The sequence below is a fragment of the Rhinoraja longicauda genome, chromosome 31, assembly GCF_053455715.1.
Source record: "Rhinoraja longicauda isolate Sanriku21f chromosome 31, sRhiLon1.1, whole genome shotgun sequence".
NCBI classification, from domain to species: Eukaryota; Metazoa; Chordata; class Chondrichthyes; order Rajiformes; family Arhynchobatidae; genus Rhinoraja; species Rhinoraja longicauda.
Genome location: NC_135983.1, coordinates 13,402,996 through 13,423,777, shown reverse-complemented (window position 1 = coordinate 13,423,777; position 20,782 = coordinate 13,402,996). Strand labels below are relative to the sequence as shown.

The window sequence follows — 20,782 nt, the reverse complement described above, 5'->3', positions numbered from 1 at the left end:
CACGCACATCAAGACTGCTAACTAACCCTTCCTCATTACTCAATACTCAGTCTAGAATAGCCTGCTCCCTCGTTGGTTCCTCTACATGTTGGTTTAGAAAACTATCCCGTATACATTCCAAGAAATCCTCTTCCTCAGCACCTCTGCCAATTTGATTCACCCAATCTATATGTAGATTGAAGTCACCCATTATAACTGTTTTACCTTTGTTGCACGCATTTCTAATTTCCTGATTGATGCCATCTCCAACTCTACTACTACTGTTAGGTGGCCTGTACACAACTCCCACTAGCGTTTTCTGCCCCTTAGTGTTTCGCAGCTCTACCCATATCGATTCCACATCCTCCAAGCTAATGTCCTTCCTTTCTATTGCGTTAATCTCCTCTCTAACCAGCAACGCTACTCCACCTCCTTTTCCTTTCTGTCTATCCCTCCTGAATATTGAATATTCAACAAAGCTATTTGGCCCATCATTTGTCTCCTAGCTCTCTGGTAGACTTACAATACGATGGAACTTTATTTACCCCAGGGGGGAAATTGATCTGCCAACAGTCGTAAGACACATGATACATGAAATTAAAGTGACGAGTGGAAAGGATTGGGGATGTGCAAAGGTGGGGGGGGGGGCGGATTGGTGATGGAGTCATTCTACCCCATGACAGAAGGGGGAGGAGTTGTACAGTTTGATAGCCACAGGGAAATCCCCAATTATCCATCTTACGCTAAAATTATCCCCAAAAGGAGGTGGGGTAGCGTTGCTGGTTAGAGAGGGGTGAGCTGTATTGTCCAAGATACTCTGCAGTTTGAGGAGCATCCTCGCCTTCAGACTTCTCAGTGGTCCCACTAGTTTGACCTTTCTGAGGGGTTTTCCTGCTGATGTATTTTTCCAATTCTATACCAAGGAGGTGGGAAAGCAAATAGTAAAAATTGCAACAGGGAACATTTGAAAAAATCTTGTTGAAATCAATACATTTCCCTTACCTCGTGTCGACATTTCGTTTGCAGAAGTATTAGGACGAAGAGGGTGATGAGCAAAGGTCTCTTAGAAACACGTGATAGTGACGTTGCAAATGGAGACAAGGACATGGCAAGCATTTGGAATGAATTCGTGAGTCAGTGTTTACAGCTTAGAGAAAGGACAGGCATCACGAGAAAAGTAACACCCCAATGCCAAAGTTAGCGTAAGATGGATAATAGTGTTGAAGAAAACAATGCCAGGAGACGATGATGTCCCCCAGGATGGCTCTGTTTAGGTTTTAAAAGAAAGTAGGTAAGAACTTTGTATATGCCTCAATTATGACTTTTCACAGCTCCAAAAGACCTACTCTGGATGAATCATTTGGAAAGAAAGTTTGGTTCTTGCATTGAGTGGAGCACGGCACAATCAACTCCAAGGGTTAAATTACAAGGAAAGATTACACAAACAACCTCAGACAAGGATGATTAATGGATGATTTAACCATGGTTTCCATGATACGCAAAGAAACTGTTCAGGTGGACGGAGGTGCAGTGATTCCACTGGTTGATTGATCCAGATCTGGCAGAAAGTATCTAAAATATATTTCTGGGCTTTACAGGATATTTTATATGCAGAGAGGAAGAAATCTGAGACTCTTCTCTGCAAATGGCAAGTGACGCTGGGTCAATGTTTAACTCTACATCTAGGATTGATAATTAATTGTTCATCAAGGACATAGAGGGGTTTGGGAAAGGCAGGAATATGGGGTTTGGTCACAGATTAACCATGATTCCATCAGATGGTGAAAAGGCTCAAGGGGTTCAATGACCTATTCTAATTCCCATATTACTATACTTCTACGATCCTGTTACATTTACGAATTGATCTGCTTGCAAAACACTTTCTGCTCAGGCATTGCAGACCATTACTTCCTTGGTCAGGGAAACATAGTTTTCCCACTGTTCATTCACTTTAAATATCCATTGTCAGGTTCCCTGCCACACTTCTGCCACAGAAACGACTTCACTTTATTCACGTTATCAAAAGCCTGCATAATTTTGAAAAAAAACATTGTTCGATTTCCCCTTAACTATCTCTGCTGTAAGAACAATCCCAGCTTCTCTAATCTGTCCACAGGACTGAAATCCTCAGAGGAAAAGCACCAAAAAAACACAAATGTAGAAGTTGAAAATCTGAAATAAAAGCAGATAACGCTGGAAACACTCAACAGGTCAGTCAGCACCCGTGGAATGAGAAGTGAGTTAATGAACTTTCATCAGAGCTCCCTTGCACCTGTCTCCTCTTCCATCATTGTTACAATAGCCTGCGATTCCTTACGAACCTCCACAGAATGGGAGATATGCCTCAAGTATCGAACAGATATCTTACTGCTGCACATCGCAGATTACGGCAACTTTTTCGCAATTAGAAACTTCATGTCATGTTGTTTCAAAACTGTTACAAACCTCCCTCCTCGATGTTTCAAGATCTCACGGAGTGGCAATTTCAGTTGTAAAAGTAAAGCATGTTATGTACATTATAAAGTCCTATCTGGTATAACCCTCCCCTCCTTCCAAACTAAACAGTAATCTGACATTTAGATTCAATTTCATACCTAACAGGAGCTGCTCACTCATGTCTTTTGTTCACAATATTGCTACTTTTCAGAGAAACTCGAAAGCTGTGAGCTAAGCAGTTTTAATATATGATTTTTATTCCTTACCATCGGGTTCCAAGTTGAAAATGCTTACCTGTCAGTGCACTAAAGCCAGGGCTATTAAAGTCGTAATCATTGATTTCATCATACCAAGCAATAACTGGGTCCTTCCCTAAAAAAAAGGACAAAAGATAAATATTCCTGACAGTTGACATTGTAAGATATGAACATCAAATAGTGAAAAGGAGAATCAGATCAATATATGGTCGCGTAATTCAGTCAGGTTACTTTAAACCTGTGGGCTGAGACAAACAGCCATTGCTGGAAACGTCCAAGGAAGCTTCATTCAAGGAAAACCCCAAGGTTTTTCACAAGAAAAGAGGGTCACCAAGGAAAGAGTGGGGCCCACTGGGGACTAAAGTGGCAGTTTGTGCATGGAGCCAAAGGACATGGGCGAGGGCTTAAATCTAACCGGTCTTCTGTAGAGAAAGATATCGTAGTTGGCAAATTGGTGAAATTGTAGAATGTTATCATTGTACATGAAGGCATGAAGAACTGCACATGCTGGGTTACAAAAGAATTGCTGGAGTAACCCAGCAGATCAGGCATCATCTCTAGAGAACATGGACAGGCAACCGTTTGTGTCAGGATACTTTGAGACACCTTAGCGGACTTAAAAGTGGATAAGTCCCCAGCGCCTTATGAGATGTAGCCAGGGCACCTGCGAGAGTTAAGTGAGGAGATCACAGGGGCCGTGTTGGAGAAAACTTTGCAGACCTCTTGTGATGTTCCAGATGACAAATGGTGGTGCCTTAATTGACTAATCTGGGTAATCACAGGCCTGGTAGGAAATGACTGGAACATTTCTGAGGGATAGGAGTCATCTACTCTTGGAAATTCAGGGATTGATCAGCATGATTATTTGAATGAAAGAATGAATGAATGAATGAATGAATGAATATGTTTATTGGCCAAGTATGTGCATATACAAGGAATGTGCCTTGGTGCTCCGCTCACAAATGACAACACAAACATACAGTTAACAATTAAGAATAATGCATAAACACATCAAAACAGTAAGGATACACCATTACGGTCTAAACATGTGGGTGAAAATAAACCAGAGCAAAAAAGAGACTATAGACTTTGGTTATTGAGTAGAACTAACACCTGTGGAAAAAAATCTGGTTTTATGTCTGGCTGTGGCTGCTTTGACAGCCCGGAGTCGCCTTCCAGATTTAGGGGGAAATCCTAACCGGCCAAATAGAATGAATTTTTTTAGAAGAGATAGCAAAATACATTGATGAGGGTTGTGGTAATTGGCGTCTACAAGGAATGTACCAATGCCTTTGACAAGAATCTACACAGAAGACAGATCCAAAAGGTTAGAACATATGGGACGTGGAGGCACTTTGGCAAACTAGATCTAAAATGGGATGGCGATAGGTGACCTACCTCCCACATTCCTGTCCAAGACATTAATGTACGTTAAGAGGTACTGCCTGCTGTCAGACACACATTGTAGAGTTTAATATGAGATATATACTGTGGGATGGCAAAGAGTTGTTAAAGACATGGGGAGAATACATAAAGATACAGGGCAAAGGAGATGAAAAAAGAACCTGTGACTTCGGCTTCAGTGGAGGACCAGAGGTTCTCGCCATTCTTGGTACGGCTCTCTTCCACGGCTCCTGTGGATGACAGGTATTCTGCCCACTTTCTGCATTCGTCCCTTAATTCATAACTGTATTGAAGTGGTGGTGCTTCATGCAGAACTCTGTAATGATTGTGGGCATCCAAGGCTTCTGACTCAAACGGGCTCATCTCTTGATCTGTGAAATGAAACACACGCATGAGTGCAATGAGGAGGAAGTCAAACTCTCAGCTTCTGCATCTAAAACCCTAGTGTGTAGTGTGCAATAGTGGGATAACACAGAACTAGGGTGAACGGGTGGGTGATCAATGGTCAGCATCGACTTGGTGGGCCGAAGGGCCCGTTTCCAGGTTGTCTGTCTGAACTCTAAAGTACACTGAGCTTCTGTAAATGTTCAGACATGATCTTGTTTAATGACAGAGCAGATGCCAAGGAGTTTCTTACTCATTTTCCTGTGCGTGCTTTCCACTACGTCACGTCACCCACACGATTAGATGTCATTTGTTGAATTGAGCGACGGTGCAAGGAATGGCTTCAGGGATAAATACAAGCCCTCCTAAATCTAAAGGATCTGGTCAGCAGTTGTGGCAATGAGGAAGTCAAACAATAACAGCCCATGGAGACACAAGGAATTGCAGGGTTGTTGAAATAGCTCACGTATTGTGTTTATTATGTGAGTGGCTGCCAAGACCAGGAGACAGAAACATACAGAAGATGAGCAACAGATTTACTGATTATTTGATATTATGATTCTGAACTTCCTTTTGCAGTTAAAGTCAGGATCACCGTGGAATAATTTTTTCCTCTGAGACAAAGGGCAAGATCTTGGCCTGTAGTTAGAAGATCTGTTGTGCCTGGTGAAGACACAAGGCTGTGATTGCAGCTGCCCAGGTCATTAATATTGGGAGCCAAGGATGGGCAATGTTGGGGACCTGGTAAATGGGGAACCCAGTAAAGGATTGGCAGAGGTAAAACAGGATGTAAGCATGGATTGCCCAGTGTCCAGAGAGGGATCAGAACCAGCCAGGACAGCCAGTGATCTTCACTTGAGAACTAGGTTGAGGTTAGTACTTAGTTATTTAGACCAAATTATCCATTACAATGAAGACACCTTATAATCATAAGATCATAAGTGATAGTAGAATTAGGCCATTCAGTTCATCAAGTCTAATCCGTCATGGCTGATCTATCTCTCCCTCCTAACCCCATTCTCCTGCCTTCTCCCCATAACCTCTGGCAGCCGTACTAATCAAGAATCTATCTATCTCTGCCTTAAATATATCCACTGACTTGGCCTCCACCTTAGGTGCGTCGCTGAAAGTTGCACCTCCACTGAGGCTGCTCTTCATTTGCTATGGTCCTACCTGCAGGTTGTTCCACAGCTGCGGGAGCTGCCTCTTCCGTTACTTCTTCTGCTGCCTCTGGAGGGGTTGCGACTGTAGAACACATGGACAACCAGAGAAAGCTTTAGGAAGGGTCAGAAGAGTAAGAACGTACAGCATACAGCTGTCATGCAGGTTATCATCTAAGATGATGAGCAGGTTACATAATATAACATGGAACATACAAGCACAGGGGTAGGCCATTCAGCCCGAGCAGTCCATGCAGACCCATCCTCCCTCATCAGCTGGATAGTGCAGTGAAGACGGCATAGAGAATGCTGGCCTTCATTAGGTGGAGTATTAGGGGAGGAGTGAGGAAGTTATGGTACAACTTTATAGCTTCATACAGCATTGGTTCAGCTACAGGCCAGAGTACTGTGTGCAGTGCCATCACGGCACTATAGCAAGGACATGATCTCACCGGTGTGGGTGTACAGGAGATTCACTTTGGTATTGCCTGGGGTGGAGTGTTTCAGTGATGAGGGGAGACCAGAGAGGCTGGTTTGTTTTCCTTGGAGTGGCGTAGGCTGAGGGGGTGGGGGTGAAGGTGCCAAAATGGGTTTATAAACTTGTGAGAGGCGTAGATAGGGTATAGAGTAAGAGCAGAGGGCTGAGGTGTACAAGGACTAAGATGGATCTGTTGAGAATTTTTCCAACAGAGGATGAAGTCAGGAGCGTGCTGCTTGAGAAGGTGGTGGCGGCCATTTAAGAAGAGCATTTAAATTGTCAAGACAGAAAGCTGTGGACCAAGTGTAAGTAAATTAAATTAGTGTAGCCAGCTACTATATGGACATGGAGGCTGAAGGCCCTATCTTATTGCTGTGTCATTCTATAGGCTGTGTGATACTTTGGTCTGAAGGCCCCATCTTATTGCTGTGTCATTCTATAGGCTGTGTGATACTTTGGTCTGAAGGCACCATCTTATTGCTGTGTCATTCTATAGGCTGTGTGATACTTTAGTCTGAAGGCCCCATCTTATTGCTGTGTGATTCGATGACTTTAAGACATTGACCGTTGTCATCCCTTGGTCTGGCTTGGTTTTCGTGCATCTGTACAATTCACCTCTCCAGCCTGACCACAAGATCTGGCTACTTTCTGAGTAAAGGAAAGAATTGAATTCACGTTTTATTCCTCTCTTCGCCAAAGACTAAACCACCTGCCCACTGATGAACCACCTCCTCGCCCGACATCGCACCTATTTCCCACACCTGTGATCTCAGCCCTGAGTGGAGCAGGTACCTGACCTCACCTCCAACCAAATCCCACAACTCGGCACGTTTTTCTCTTCCCTTTCAGCATTCTCCCTGGTCAGAACCACACACTCCACCAACCTGCCTTCTTACTTTGTATCTTCTCACCATTAGGGACCCAAACAGATGATTTGTTCACGCTTCTTCCGAACCTGCTGCTCTGCATTCGGTGCCCTCAAAGTGCTCTCCTCTACTCTGGAGAAAACCAGACCCAGATTGGCTTTGCAGAGGACCTGCATTCAGTCCGCAAGCGTGGCCCTGAACTCCACTTGAATTCTCCATCCCTCGCACACTATGACCTGTCAGTCTGTGGCCTCCTGTGAAGCTACAAAGAGGCCTGGTATGAGCCTGAGGAGCAGCAACTCCTCTCCAGTTTGGCGCTCCCGACTCAGTGTGGAATGTTACAACCAAGGTCACTTCACTTTGTGTTTGCATTGGGCCTGGCCAGTTCTGCTGCAGCTCACCCATCTATAACATTGGCTCCGTTTTCGTTTCTCCCTCCTCTACCGCGGCTGACCCGCTGCAGCTCTGAATCACGCAACCACTGTGCTCTTTTGTTCCTGTTCTCTCCAATTTCCCTCATTTGCCGTCCTGCTTATCCCCATGGCAATCTTGGTCTCAACCCAAACCATGGTATCCACTTTATCTAACCCTGATGCCAGAGGAACAACATTCCCGCTCAGACACAAAATGCTGGAGTAACTCATCGGGACAGGCAGCATCACTGGATAGAAGGAATGGGTGACGTTTCGGGTCGAGACCCTTCTTCAGACTGAGAGTCTCAACCTGAACGGTCACCTATTCCTTCCCTCCAGAGATGCTGCCTGTCCTGCTGAGTCACCCCAGCATTTTGTGTCTTTCTTCGGTGTAAACCAGCATCTGCAGTTCCTTCATACACACTGCCTGCTGTGGTGGTGACATTGGAGATGACTGTCGCCATACCTACAGGTGCTGCCTCTGGCGATTCCTCAGGTGGGCTGACTTCTTCCTCTGGAGCCACGGGTTCTGCTGCCTCTTCCTCTGGCTCGGCCGCTGGTGGTTCCGGTTCAGCCGCTGCTTCTTCCGGCTGAGCCTCTGCTTCCTCTGGCTCTGCTGCTGCTGGTTCTTCTGGCTCTGCAGAAGCGGAACATAGAGGGATAGCGATTCTGGGTTGTGCAAGGACAAGGAGTAATGCAAGGAGAGTAACACAAGGAGAGTAACACAAGGAGAGTAACAAGGGAGATGCATGGGCAAGAGGGTGGAGGGTGGTATGAGGTGTGGGCTAGAGAGCTGTAGCCATGGTAAATCTCTACCATGGTTCAGGTGTGAGGCTGCCTGGGTGTGTTGGTTTAGTTTAGTTTAGAGATACAGAGTGGAAACGGGCCCTTCGGCCCACTGAGAGGGCCGAACTAGTGCACTAGTTCTGTCCTAGTGCACCCCGTGCACTAGTTCTGTCCTACACTCTAAGGACAATTTACAGAAGCCAATTACACCTATAAACCTGCTCGTCTTTAGAATGTGAGAGGAGACCAGAGCACCCGGAGAAATCCCAAGTGGTCACAGGGAGAAGGTGCAAACTCCACACAGACAGCATCTGTAGTTGGGATCGAGCCCAGGTTTCTGGTGCTGTAAGGCAGCAACCCTACTGCTGTGCCACCGTGCCGCCCAAAGTTGGTGTGAGGACAAGCGTGTTTCACAGGCATGTGTGTGTGTTGGTGTCCTGGTCTGTTCCTGTGGGTTGTGTGTGGCAGGGGTGGGAGTCTGGATACAGATGGGGGTGGTGGAGGGGCTCTGTACTGAAGCTGTGTGTCGGTGAAGGTTGACCAGTGCAGAATATGTCACTGACCTTCAATCCTAGCTTGTGCCACGCGGTTGGAGGGAATGATTTGGGGAGTCCACTCCCCACTAATTTCCCTGAACAGCCAAAAATAAGAAATAGAAATAGAGCACTTCGAATCCCCGAGCACCTTTAATAAGGTCATGGCTAGTCTGGTTCAGCACCCCATTCCCTCAGCTGTTCTGTGGAGCAAGAATTTTTCTCCGTCTTCAACACATCCAATGTTTCAGTTCATGGGGAGAGAATTCCAAATGTTCACAGCTACGCTTCGAGGAGTAATTCCTTCTTTAGTTTAGTTTAGTTTAGAGATACTGCACGGAAACAGGCCCTTCGGCCCTTCGGCCCGTGCCGACCTACAATCCCCGCACATTGACACTACCCTCCACGCGTGGGGGACAATTTACAATTTTACCAATTAGTCTGCAAACCTGTAGGTCTTTGAAGTGTGGGAGGAAATCGGAGCACCCGGAGAGAACCCACGCGGTCACAGGGAGAACGTACAAACTCCATGCAGACAGCACCGGTAGTCAGGATCGAACCCGGGTCTCTGCCGCTGTGTGAGGCAGCATCTCTGCCACTGCACCACCATGCCGCCTGTGTTTCATGGACTAGGACTCCCAGATACCTCCATACTGCCAGCACCCTGTTGTATCGCTCCAGGTAACCACTCCACGTTATCAAGCAACCCTGAGAACGTTTTTGTAAGTGTGAGGTGAGCAGACATGGGGTGTGGGAGAGGATCATAGAAACAGTTGGGTGTGGAGAGCGAGCAGGAGCGGGGAGAGTGGTCGCCAGGCGGCCTCACTGACTCTGTGAGCGAGTTAGTTTGCTCAGCGCTCCCTGGTCTGCTCGCCTCCACCCAGCCCCCGACTGTTGGGGCTCAGGCATGTGGCAATGGCCCAAACCCATCCGGCTGAAGATCCCGACAGCCCCCACAGAATCCCGCAAATCCATCCTCCTGGACTCCCAAATGCTTGTTCGTATGTACTGGGTCATCCATAAATCATGTGTCTGTAATCCAGGGAGCACTGATAGTCCACTGTTCTACTCTTGCTGCCAGCGTGAATAACTTCACCACTTCCCAAATCATATTGCATCTGTCAAACCCCTGCCCACTTGGCAAAGCTTCTTTATCTCTTCACAGACTCATGTCTTACTGAAAACTTGCCTTTCCACCTCTCTATCATCAGCAAGATTAGTTCCAATACACCAGTTCCTTCATCAAGTCACTGCCACAGATTTGAGCCACTCAGTGTTGTTGATCCTTGATTCCTTGGTCAGTAAGGGTGATTTCTTGGTCAGTAAGGGTGTGATTTCTTGGTCAGTGAGGATGTGATTTCTTGGTCAGTAAGGGTGTGATTTCTTGGTCAGTAAGGGTGATTTCTTGGTCAGTAATGGTGTGATTTCTTGGTCAGTAAGGGTGATTTCTTGGTCAGTAATGGTGTGATTTCTTGGTCAGTAAGGGTGATTTCTTGGTCAGTAAGGGTGTGATTTCTTGGTCAGTAAGGGTGATTTCTTGGTCAGTAAGGGTGTGATTTCTTGGTCAGTAAGGGTGATTTCTTGGTCAGTAAGGGTGTGATTTCTTGGTCAGTGAGGGTGATTTCTTGGTCAGTAAGGGTGATTTCTTGGTCAGTAAGGGTGTGATTTCTTGGTCAGTAAGGGTGATTTCTTGGTCAGTAAGGGTGTGATTTCTTGGTCAGTGAGGGTGTGATTTCTTGGTCAGTGAGGGTGAATTCTTGGTCAGTAAGGGTGATTTCCTGGTCAGTAAGGGTGTGATTTCTTTATTCAGTGAGGATGTGATTTCTTGGTCAGTAATGGTGTCTGGGGTCATGAGGAGAAGGCTGGAGAATGAGGTTGAGAGGGAAAGATGATGGAATGGCGGAGTAGACGTAATGGGCCCAATGGCCTAATTCTGCTCCCAGAAATGAGCCCAGACAATTTCTTTGAAAGGAATTGGTAGATTGTGCAAGTGTTTGTCAATTTCCCATTCTAACTGGCTTTGAGTAAAGGACCTTTTCCAACCTCCCCCTGTAATTCCTGCTCTGAGGAACTGGGACCCATTGTATGGTTGGCACTGTGCCCACCTTCCCACTGTTGCAGCTGCCAGTGGCCGGTTGGGTGACTCAGCAGAGGTCCTACCTGCAACGGGTTCCTCGGCTGGTGGAGCTTCCTCCTCGGCCTCTGCGGCGGGTGCTTCTGCTTCTTCTGGCTCAGCCTCTGGCGCGGGTGAAGATGAGGACACACAGCATCAACCGGAAGAAGACTCATCGCGTAAAGAAACCGCTCGCCCGTCGCACCGGGGCTGACATTTGGCTGTACATGAAACATCAAGTCTAAACCTCCCACCCAGCACCTTTCACATTTTAGAAACGAGGAACTGCAGATGCTGGTTTGCACAAGAGGACGCAAAGTGCTGGAGTAACTCAGCGGGTCAGGCAGCATCTGTGGAGAACATGGATAGGTGACGTTTCGGGTTGGGAACAGCCGGTTGACACAGTCTGAGCTAAAGAAGGCTCCTGACCTGAAACGTCACCTATCCAGGTTCTCCAGAGTTGGCCGCTTGAACCATTGAATTACCCCAACATTTTGTGACCTTCCATATTTTCCCAGCTTTCTAATAATTACCAAATTACTTTTAAAGGAATGGGCAGATTTTGCAAGCATTGGTCAATTTCCCATTTTAACTCACTTTGAGTAAAGAATGTTTTTCCATCCTCCCCCTTTAATTCCTTCTATGGGGAACTCGAGCACATTGTGCTCTGGTTGGCATTGTGCCAAGTCCACCATTGGCACTGTACAGACCACCAACAGGACGTACAGTTGGCATTCTTGAGTCAAGGGCTATGAAGTCCAACTTCTCAGATGTGGCTCCTCATCCCTTTTAACATCCAAATGGAAATGGTCTTGACCCTTTCCATCCTCAGAGTGGAATGCTGATATTGGACACTCATCATGTTAGGAATGTGATGGGACAAGGCAGCAGCAAAAAATACACAAAAGAACTATAAAACATTGTACCCATGATGATATAACACTCAGGAAAACTGAACAGAAATGTGCTCCTTTCTATAGAAGGTGCCACACCTGAAGGAGATTTTGCATCAGAGTCTATCTGAGGATCTCCGATTCCCTGAGGAGTGTTAATCATTGAAGGACAACAAGCCTTGCAGTTAGGATACTGAGCTTGGGAAACAGGCACGTCTTGTGTTCACTGACATTGCTCCTCTGACGGTCCATCACCCACCTTTAACAAAGGGGATCTTCTCCCCCAGGTGCACCACCCTGGCGGATGATTTGACCAGAGCGTTGGCCGGTTGAGGTTAGTGGTTCAAGCTAACTTGACGGGCGTTGATCCTGGCTGAATCACCCCTTGTCTGCCACCCTATGGTTCCCATTTTGGTTTCTACCTGCTGTCTCGGCTTCAGGCTCTGCTGGAGGGGCGGCCAGGGGCAGGACATTTCTCTCAAAATACCCCTCGTTGGTGATGTTCCCAGCCGGGCTGTAATGTGCCACCGCGATTGCTGTCTGCCCACTCACCGAGTAGGCGATTGCCATTTCGTTGGTGTCCTTCCACAGCAGCTGGGTAAAATGCCCTGACAGAGACAAAACCAGTCAATAAACGCACAGTAGTTAGCTAGTCAGCATAGAAACAGGCCCTTCAGCCCACTGAGTCCACGCCGATCACTGATCACCCTAGTTCACACTAGTTCTGTTATCCCACTTTCTCATCCACTCTCTACACACTTGGGTCAATTCACAGCGGCCAATTAACCGACAAACACTCACGTGTTTGGGATGGGGGGGGGGGGGGGGAAATCGGAGCACCGAGAGGAAACCAACGCGGTCACAGGGAGAATGTGCAAACTCCACACAGACAGCACCCGAGGTCTCTGGCGGCTGCTGAGACAGTGGCACTACCAGCTGCACGAAAAAGTGCAGCCCTTAAACATTAGCATCAGCTCAGAAAAACTGGTGAGGTTCTGTGTCAGCACCAGGGTGAGTCTGTGTGAGGGAGGGCAGAAGTATACAGCTCCTGCCACTGGAATTACTGACTATATAACAACAGGATGCCAGTCCTCCCCCAGCTCCCTCTCACACCGTATTTCCTGTGCTCACTGCCTCCAACCACTGTACGTTCCCTAACCCGACATCCACCCACCTCAGGGCCGCTAGCAAAGCAGTCCCTAAACTTCTCATGCACCCCCTCAATACTTCATCCTGTTTACAATCACCTCCTCTATTCTTTTCATCTCACCCTTCACATCCTCAAATGCAGCCATCGACGCCGCATCCAGTCCTCGACGCCTCTTTCTTCCACAAACCCCTTCATCTCTGCTCTTCCCCAGCCCCAACCTCTCCACCTGATCACCTCTCACCAACACTACATCCGAGGAGAGACACAAAAAGCTGGAGTAACTCAGCGGGACGGGCAGCATCTCTGGAGAGAAGGAATGGGTAATCTGTCATCCTCAAAACGTCTCCCATTCCTTCTCTCCAGTGATGCTGCCTGACCCGCTGAGTTACTCCAGCTTTTCGCGTCTATCTTCGGTTTATACCAGCATCTTCAGTTCCTTACATCCGACCGCATTGCACAGGCCCCTCTGTGCGGCCACCACCACACTCACCCAATCTCCCCTCATACCCACCCCCACACCCCCACAACCACCCGCACTCTCACTCAACCCAGCCTCACACCCAACCTCGCACACCACACAACCCAGCCTCACACCCAACCTCGCACACCACACAACCCAGCCTCACACCCAACCTCTCACACCACTCAACCCAGCCTCACACCCAACCTCGCACACCACACAACCCAGCCTCACACCCAACCTCGCACACCACTCAACCCGGCCTCACACCCAACCTCGCACACCACACAACCCAGCCTCACACCCAACCTCGCACACCACTCAACCCGGCCTCACACCCAACCTCGCACACCACACAACCCAGCCTCACACCCAACCTCTCACACCACTCAACCCAGCCTCACACCCAACCTCGCACACCACACAACCCAGCCTCACACCCAACCTCGCACACCACACAACCCAGCCTCACATCCAACCTCGCACACCACACAGACGCCAGGTCTCAACTCCTCCGCCCTCTTTACACCCGCGGTCCTTGAGCCCGTCCACTTTACAGTATCTCCTCCCTCTTGCCCTCCATAGGAGACAAATTCTTCTGTGAATGCAGGAGACAAGGTGTTGTTTGTCGGTTCAAAGCCACGTCAGTAAGCAGCTGAACGGGAAGGACGTCAGTTAAAGAAACACACGGAGCACTGGGTTTATGTAGCAAAGTGCTGTGGGAGCGGGAAAACAGACGTAGGAAGGGAATTGTGGAGATTATCAGAGGCTGAGGGAGAGGAAACGTTTCAACATTTCATTGCAAGTGGAAGATAGCTGCGACTTTCGAGTAAATAATTATGTTAAACTGGGGATGAAGACGATGAGGTCTTCGCCTGGTGTTAAGCTTCAGTGGATGGTGAAGGGCACTGAGGTCAGTGGGCTTCAAGAGACGAAGCTCATGTCCTGAGTGGACGGAATGCAAAGTGCCCACCCCATCAACATTCACCTCCCCGGCGTAGTGGAGATTTCAGTCCACGCAATGGTTACAATGAACAATTTGGGGTCAGAGGAGAGTGTTAAAACCTCACGAAATGTCATAGCCTCAAAATAACTTAGAAGATTGATTTAAAAGAGAAAATACTTCTAAATCTCAGTGGGTCAGGTTATATCTGTGAGAGAGAAAACAGAATGCACTGTTATGGGATGATTTTGACAAAGGGTTTTCCCCCTGAAACATTCATTCAACTTCTCTCCCCAGAGATACAAACTAACCCGCTGAAATGTTATAAAACCGGGCGGCACGGTAGCGCAGCGGTAGAGTTGCTGCTTTACAGCGAATGCAGCGCCGGAGACTCGGGTTCGATCCTGACTACGGGTGCTGCACTGTAAGGAGTTTGTACGTTCTCCCCGTGACCTGTGTGGGTTTTCTCCGAGATCTTCGGTTTCCTCCCACACTCCAAAGACGTACAGGTATGTAGGTTAATTGGCTGGGTAAATGTAAAAATTGTCCCTAGTGGGTGTAGGATAGTGTTAATGTACGGGGATCGCTGTGCGGCACGGACTTGGTGGGCCGAAAAGGCCTGTTTCTGGCTGTATATATATGATATGATATGAAAACAGTTTCTATATTTACTTTAGATTTCCAACATTGGCTGGTTTTGAGCAAAAAATAAACTGCCGTAGCATCTCTGGACAGGAACAGATAGACAATATTTCGGGTCAGGACCCTTCTTCAGATTGATGGGGTAGTTGGTTGAAAGGGTTTTTGCTTGGTGAATTTGCTGGTACATGACCCTTTCTAGCTGAAGGATGGATGAATCACGGAGATCTGCAGCACAGAAACGAGCCCTTTGGTCAACCATGCCCTTCTACCCACCGAGTCCACGCTGACCAGCGATCCCCATATTCTACCACTATCCGACACACCAGGGTCCATCTACACTAAGAGGTGAAAGGTGAAATGGAACGGTGGATTATCACAAAGCAAGGGCACTGGTGCTGACAAGGGAAACCGGTGTGGTGATACAAGGTACTTGGTGTGGATACTGATGTGCAGTGGGTGCAGCTGCAGTGGGTGCCTGCACCTCTGGGGTATTTAACTGTCTAGTGAAGAGATAGTTGGACTGAGAAGGAATGTATTCAGACATCAACACACTTACCAGTTTCACTGGCAAATCCAGGATTGTTGTAATCATAGTCCTTAATTTCGCTGTACCATGCATCTGCTGAATCCTTGCCTGAAACAAAGTAATTTGTCAAACTTTTGCAGCCAAGCAATCTAGCAATCCAATCCGCATATGCAAACGCGAATCAGACAAGAAGTGATCGCCACAAATTCGGCAATTGCATAGGCCACACTAGTGCAGTGGATTGAGGTTGTGGTTTCAGGACATTAGCAATGTGATCCTTGCTTTGGTGCAGCATAGATTTATCTCCATCTACACTCCACGCTGCCTTGCCTTAGGGGGCAGCCAATGTAATTAAGGACGATTTACACCCAAGTCATTCTTTTCCCCCTCTCCTGTTGGGCAGAAGATACAAAAGCTTGAATGCACGTCCCATCAGATTCAGGAATAGCTTCTTCCATGCTGATCTCAGACCACTGATCGATCCTCTCATAAGCCAAGGGTGTTGTCCAGATCTTGCACTTTTCTTTCACTTGCACTTTTTCTGTAACTGTTAAGGCTAAAATACTGTAACACTATATTTTGCACACATTGTTTTTTTTCTTTGCACCACCTGTTGTATTTGTGTAGTTTGCTTGCACTCATGTCCAGTATAATGTGACTAAATAGCACGCAAACAAAGCTTTTCACTGTATCTCGGTACACATGATAATAATAAACCAATAGCAATACCAATACTTTGCATACAGTGACTGAAACCATTGCAGATTTTGTTGTAAAGAGTAAAATGAGATATAAATCAGGAACGTCATTAAAATAGCACTGTGTTCCTGAAGCTAACAGTATTTCCAACTAATAACCGATTATCTCAAGCAACCAAATGTATTCAAATACTATATTTTGGAACTTAGCTTCCTGTTCAGTCACAGGATGTCATGTTCCCACAGATTCTCCTGAAATGTTCCGGCATTCCTGCCCAATGTTAAAGAGGCTTGTGCAAGATGTTCTTTTAAATGCAACATTAGAGACCCTTGTAGGTTTGTAATCACAGCACAGAATCAATGCCATTCAGCCCATCACAATTGTGCCAGCACTTGGATGCATAAAGCACCGAAACATGCTGTTTTACCAGCATTCGATTCATGGCCTACCATGGTGAATCAAGTGTTTGGGCCGATGCTTCTGAAATGCTGTGAGACAACCTGTCTCTGCCATGATCCAGAGATGGAGTAATCCAACTAGGCCCACTCCCTGAAGATAGACACAAAAAGCTGGAGTAACTCAGCAGGTCAGACAGCATCTCTGGAGAAAAGGAATAGGTGACCTTTCGGGTCGAGGCCCTTCTTCGTCTAGTCCCACTCCCCTACATTCCCCCATATCCTAGCAAACCTTTACAGATTCTCACACAGTCTACTTTGATCATGATCCCTGGTCTCCAGACCTGACCACAGCCCAAACAAGCCTTTCCACCTGGTTCTTTTCCTAGTCATCTTTATTATATCTCTTTTGTTTATTGACTCACACAGCATGGGGGAAAACCTCAGTTTTCTGGATTAAATTGAATGTGCCTTTTCTCTGTCCAATTCATTGAAACTTACAGAATAATGAAAGGCATAGATAGAGTGGAAAGGATGTTTCCACAGGTGGGAGAGTCTAGGACCAGAGGTCATTGCCTCAGAATTAAAGGGTGTGCTTTTAAGAAAGAGGTGAGGAGGAACTTCATTAGTCAGAGGGTAGTTAATCTCTGGAATTCATTGCCACAGAGGGCTATGGAGGCCAAGTCAATAGATATTTTTAAAGCAGAGATAGACAAATTCTTGATTAGAACGGGTGTCAAGGATTATGGGGAGAAGGCAGGCAAATGTGATTAGGAAGCAGAGATCAGCCATGATTAAATGGCAGAGTGGACTCAATGGGCCGAATGGCCTAATTCTACTCCTATAACTTGTGAACTCATTAATATCATTCGATAGCCAAAGACCAACCTTGTCACTGTCAACCACACCGCCAACCTTCATATCATCTTAAAATATCTCTGTCATTCATATCCAAATTTGCAATGTACGTAACAGACAGCAAGGGTCTCAGCACCATTTGCTGTGCTCCCCCACTGGTCACTGACTTCCAATTGCAAACACAACCCTCCACCATCACCCTCTGTCTTCTATTAACGAGCCAAACCTTGGTCTAATTTGCTAACTTGCCCTGGGTCCCATGATCTCTAACATTTTAGACCCATGTGAGATCTTGGCAAAGGCCTTAAGAAGTCCACTTAGACTAAATTGACTGAACTATTCTTATCGCAACATTCCGTCACCTCCTTGAAAAATTTAGCAAAAGTATTCGCGGAGTCTGCTGCCCATCTCTGGTCAACCTCTGCCTCTCCAGTCTAGATTACTCCTGTCCTTCAGAGATTTTGTCACAGTATCTTCCCTAACTCAGAGGGCCGTGATTACCTAGCTTATCCCTTGTTGGCTTTCTTAAGTAAAGGTACCCCATTTGCAGTCCATCAGTCATCTGGCACTTCACCAGTGGCCAGAAATGATTAAAATATCTCTGTCAGTTCCACAGCAATCTCGTTCTCTGCTGCATGCAACAGACTGGGGTACATCGCATTAGGCGTGGAGATTTTTTAAAAAAATGAGACATTCTGCATGGGAACAGACCCTTCAGCCCACCGAGTCCACACAGATCACCCGTTCACTCTAGTTCTATGTTATCCCACTTTCTCAGCCATTCAGTACAAACTCCACGCAAACAGCAACTGAGGTCAAGGTCAAATCCGGGTCTCTGCAGCTGAGACTGCAGCTTTACCAGCTGCTGCCCTGATTTCTGTGCTGCATGACTCTATAGATTGTATGGCAAGAGAGCTTCCCTGGGCATCAGATGCACCATTTGGCTGTTGATTTGTGCAATGCAAATGTAATGACTCCGGATCTACTGACTGCTCCACAGTGGCCAAACACCAACCTGTAAACTCCATCTCTCCAGAGCTCCACTTGTACCAGATGTTCTCTCCGTTCTTCGTCTCACTGTGCTCCATTTCACCTCTGGGTGCCAGGACGTCAGCCCATGCTTGGCAGTCAGCAAGCATGCTCGTGTTGTAAATCAGAGGGGGAGTTGCGTGCAGATTTCTGTAGTAATTGTGAGCATCTAATGCCTCCTGCTCGAATTGTGAAAGTTCTGAAAAAAGATGCATTCACCTCGGTGTTAGCTCGGACCTTGCTGCATCAGCACACCACCCTCTCAACACCAGCTGGGGGCACAGCTTGGCACAAATGACCCAAGCAATGGATGAAAACCTCTAAGAACTGGACTGAACCCGACGTTCTCTCTCCTCCCGCCCTCTTGTCTTGTCTCCACGTCACTTCAGCTGCTGAACACCTCTCTGTACCTCTCCTGCCAACCCGTGAGAGACTCTGGCTTCTGAAGCAAACGCTTGGGGGATTAAACCTTGCCATGGAAACGTGACACATAAACCAAAACTGTGCAGTCTTGACAGAGTGTTGCATTGTTCCCGGTGACAGTGTTTAGGTGAGGCATCAAAGCAAAGCTTTGTCCAGTCTCGGCTGAATCCAGTCATTTCAAAGTTGTTATGTCCAGGTCATTAGTTATCAATGAAACTGGTTACTGGCCACCCCTACAAACACTGTGCACAATTCCTGCAGAACTGGCACCACATTGCTAGTTAAGCCCTCTGGGAGGCCCTGTGATTACGCAGTGTGTAATTTTGCAAATCATTTCACCCCTCCATCATCGATTCCTTTTCTCTTCCCCTTCTGCTTTACTCTCCTCAAACCTTCCCTCCCACATTCTTCCCGATCCCTAACAATTTTCAACAGGGGATAGTGCACGACTCACGAGGGGTGCTCTGATAAAGCTGCCTCTCACTCCTTGATGGTTCAACACTTGTTGCTCTGGGGTTGGGGGGGGGAGGCAGTGCTGGGTTTTGGACCTTGAACATCAGGAACGCAGGGTGACCTCCAGCCAGAACCAAGGTCCTGAGTGCATATGTATTTCCTTTGTACCTTTGTACTCACTGGGTTCCCTGGAAAATGTGTTATCCTATAGCATATCATGTAAAAAAAGGAAGTACGGGAGTATTTGGATATTAACAGAACATCCAATAGTCTGGAAAATGAACCACAAAGTCCTAAGGGTGCTGGATTATCAGCGTTTTACCAAAGTCTTTACCTGGTCCAGACAGTGGGAAGTTCTGAGAGTGATCATTGTCTCAGGTGCAGGTTCAGTCTGAATCCGACTGTTCTGCCCTCACGGACAATCATCCAGTTCCCTTTCACTCTGACGCGCACTCATACAGCAGTGCCCACTCTGACAGCACCTTCTGCGAACATGGGGTTGGCTGGGATTCCTATCTCCGGGACAGCAGCAGCTAAGGGTTGGATTAACACCTACCTGCATCCTCAGCCATGTCTCCTGGTCAGTGTTCTGCTGATTCAACACTGAATCTCAGAAGCCGTCCTCCTGTAAAACAGGAATGGAATCACTGGGAAAGGCAGCGGTCTGAGTGCACTCAATAAAAACCAGTAAATGAACACACATTCCCCACAGAACAACCTGCAGAAGGAAGCCTTTAATCTAATGAACGGTAAGAATGTGAAATTAGCCGAGGTGAAGATCATGGGTACTTTTGGAGAAGTGAGACCACAATGATGGGGAGTAACCACTCGAGCTATGGTGGAATGGGCAGTATATGAGAGTTTGGGACCAATTGATGAGTGAACATAGTATCACTGGACAATGAAGGTTAAAGTGAAGGGTAGATGCATAGCATTGTGTTGGAAATGATGGCAGGTGATCTCCCCTCAGTGAGGGGAGGCAATGTGAACGTTGTCATGTTTGTGGGAAGGAAGGGGAGGGTTACGGGACTTTGTTTGTCATAGGCACTAGAGTTGAACTTCTTACAAAGTGAAATTCTTACAAAGTTTACAAAGTAATATGTTGGAAAGAAATCTGAGTGAGACGAGAACAAAGAACTTTTGAGGTCCCCGACAAAAATGCAGACAGAGCAAGGCAATGCTCTTTCTCCAGCATTTTGTGTCTGCTCTAATAATCTCTGGCCAGGTTAATGAATGCAAGCATCAGGTAGACACCACCCTATTGAAACTGTGCTGCCACCTTCAGGGATTTCTGCACAAGTACACCAAGGTCCCTTTGTTGCTCAATACTCCCTTGGGCCCGACCATTCATGGTGTATTTTTTAGTTTAGTTTTTAGTTTAGAGATACAGAGTGGAAACAGGTCCTTCGACCCACTGAGTCCACGCCGACCAGTGATCCCCAGCACTATTCTACACACGAGGGACAAATTACCATTTTTACTGAAGCCAATTAACCTACATA

General features: G+C 46.9%; 1 protein-coding gene across 1 annotated transcript in view; it reads right to left on the bottom strand.

Annotated features, from left to right (window-relative positions):
• The window catches only part of LOC144608559 (uncharacterized), a 43,242-nt gene extending 24,495 nt beyond the window's left edge, over positions 1 to 18,747 (bottom strand). Inside the window, exons 1-8 of the mRNA XM_078426509.1 lie at positions 18,391 to 18,747; positions 15,454 to 15,531; positions 12,125 to 12,310; positions 10,857 to 10,934; positions 7,844 to 8,014; positions 5,634 to 5,705; positions 4,238 to 4,447; positions 2,710 to 2,787 (exon numbers count right to left, since the gene is read on the bottom strand). Of these exons, the coding sequence (XP_078282635.1) occupies positions 2,710 to 2,787; positions 4,238 to 4,447; positions 5,634 to 5,705; positions 7,844 to 8,014; positions 10,857 to 10,934; positions 12,125 to 12,310; positions 15,454 to 15,531; positions 18,391 to 18,619 (1,102 nt within the window). The 5' untranslated portion in view covers positions 18,620 to 18,747. The remainder of the gene's footprint in view (positions 1 to 2,709; positions 2,788 to 4,237; positions 4,448 to 5,633; positions 5,706 to 7,843; positions 8,015 to 10,856; positions 10,935 to 12,124; positions 12,311 to 15,453; positions 15,532 to 18,390) is intronic.
• Between the last annotated feature and the right edge of the window lie 2,035 nt (positions 18,748 to 20,782).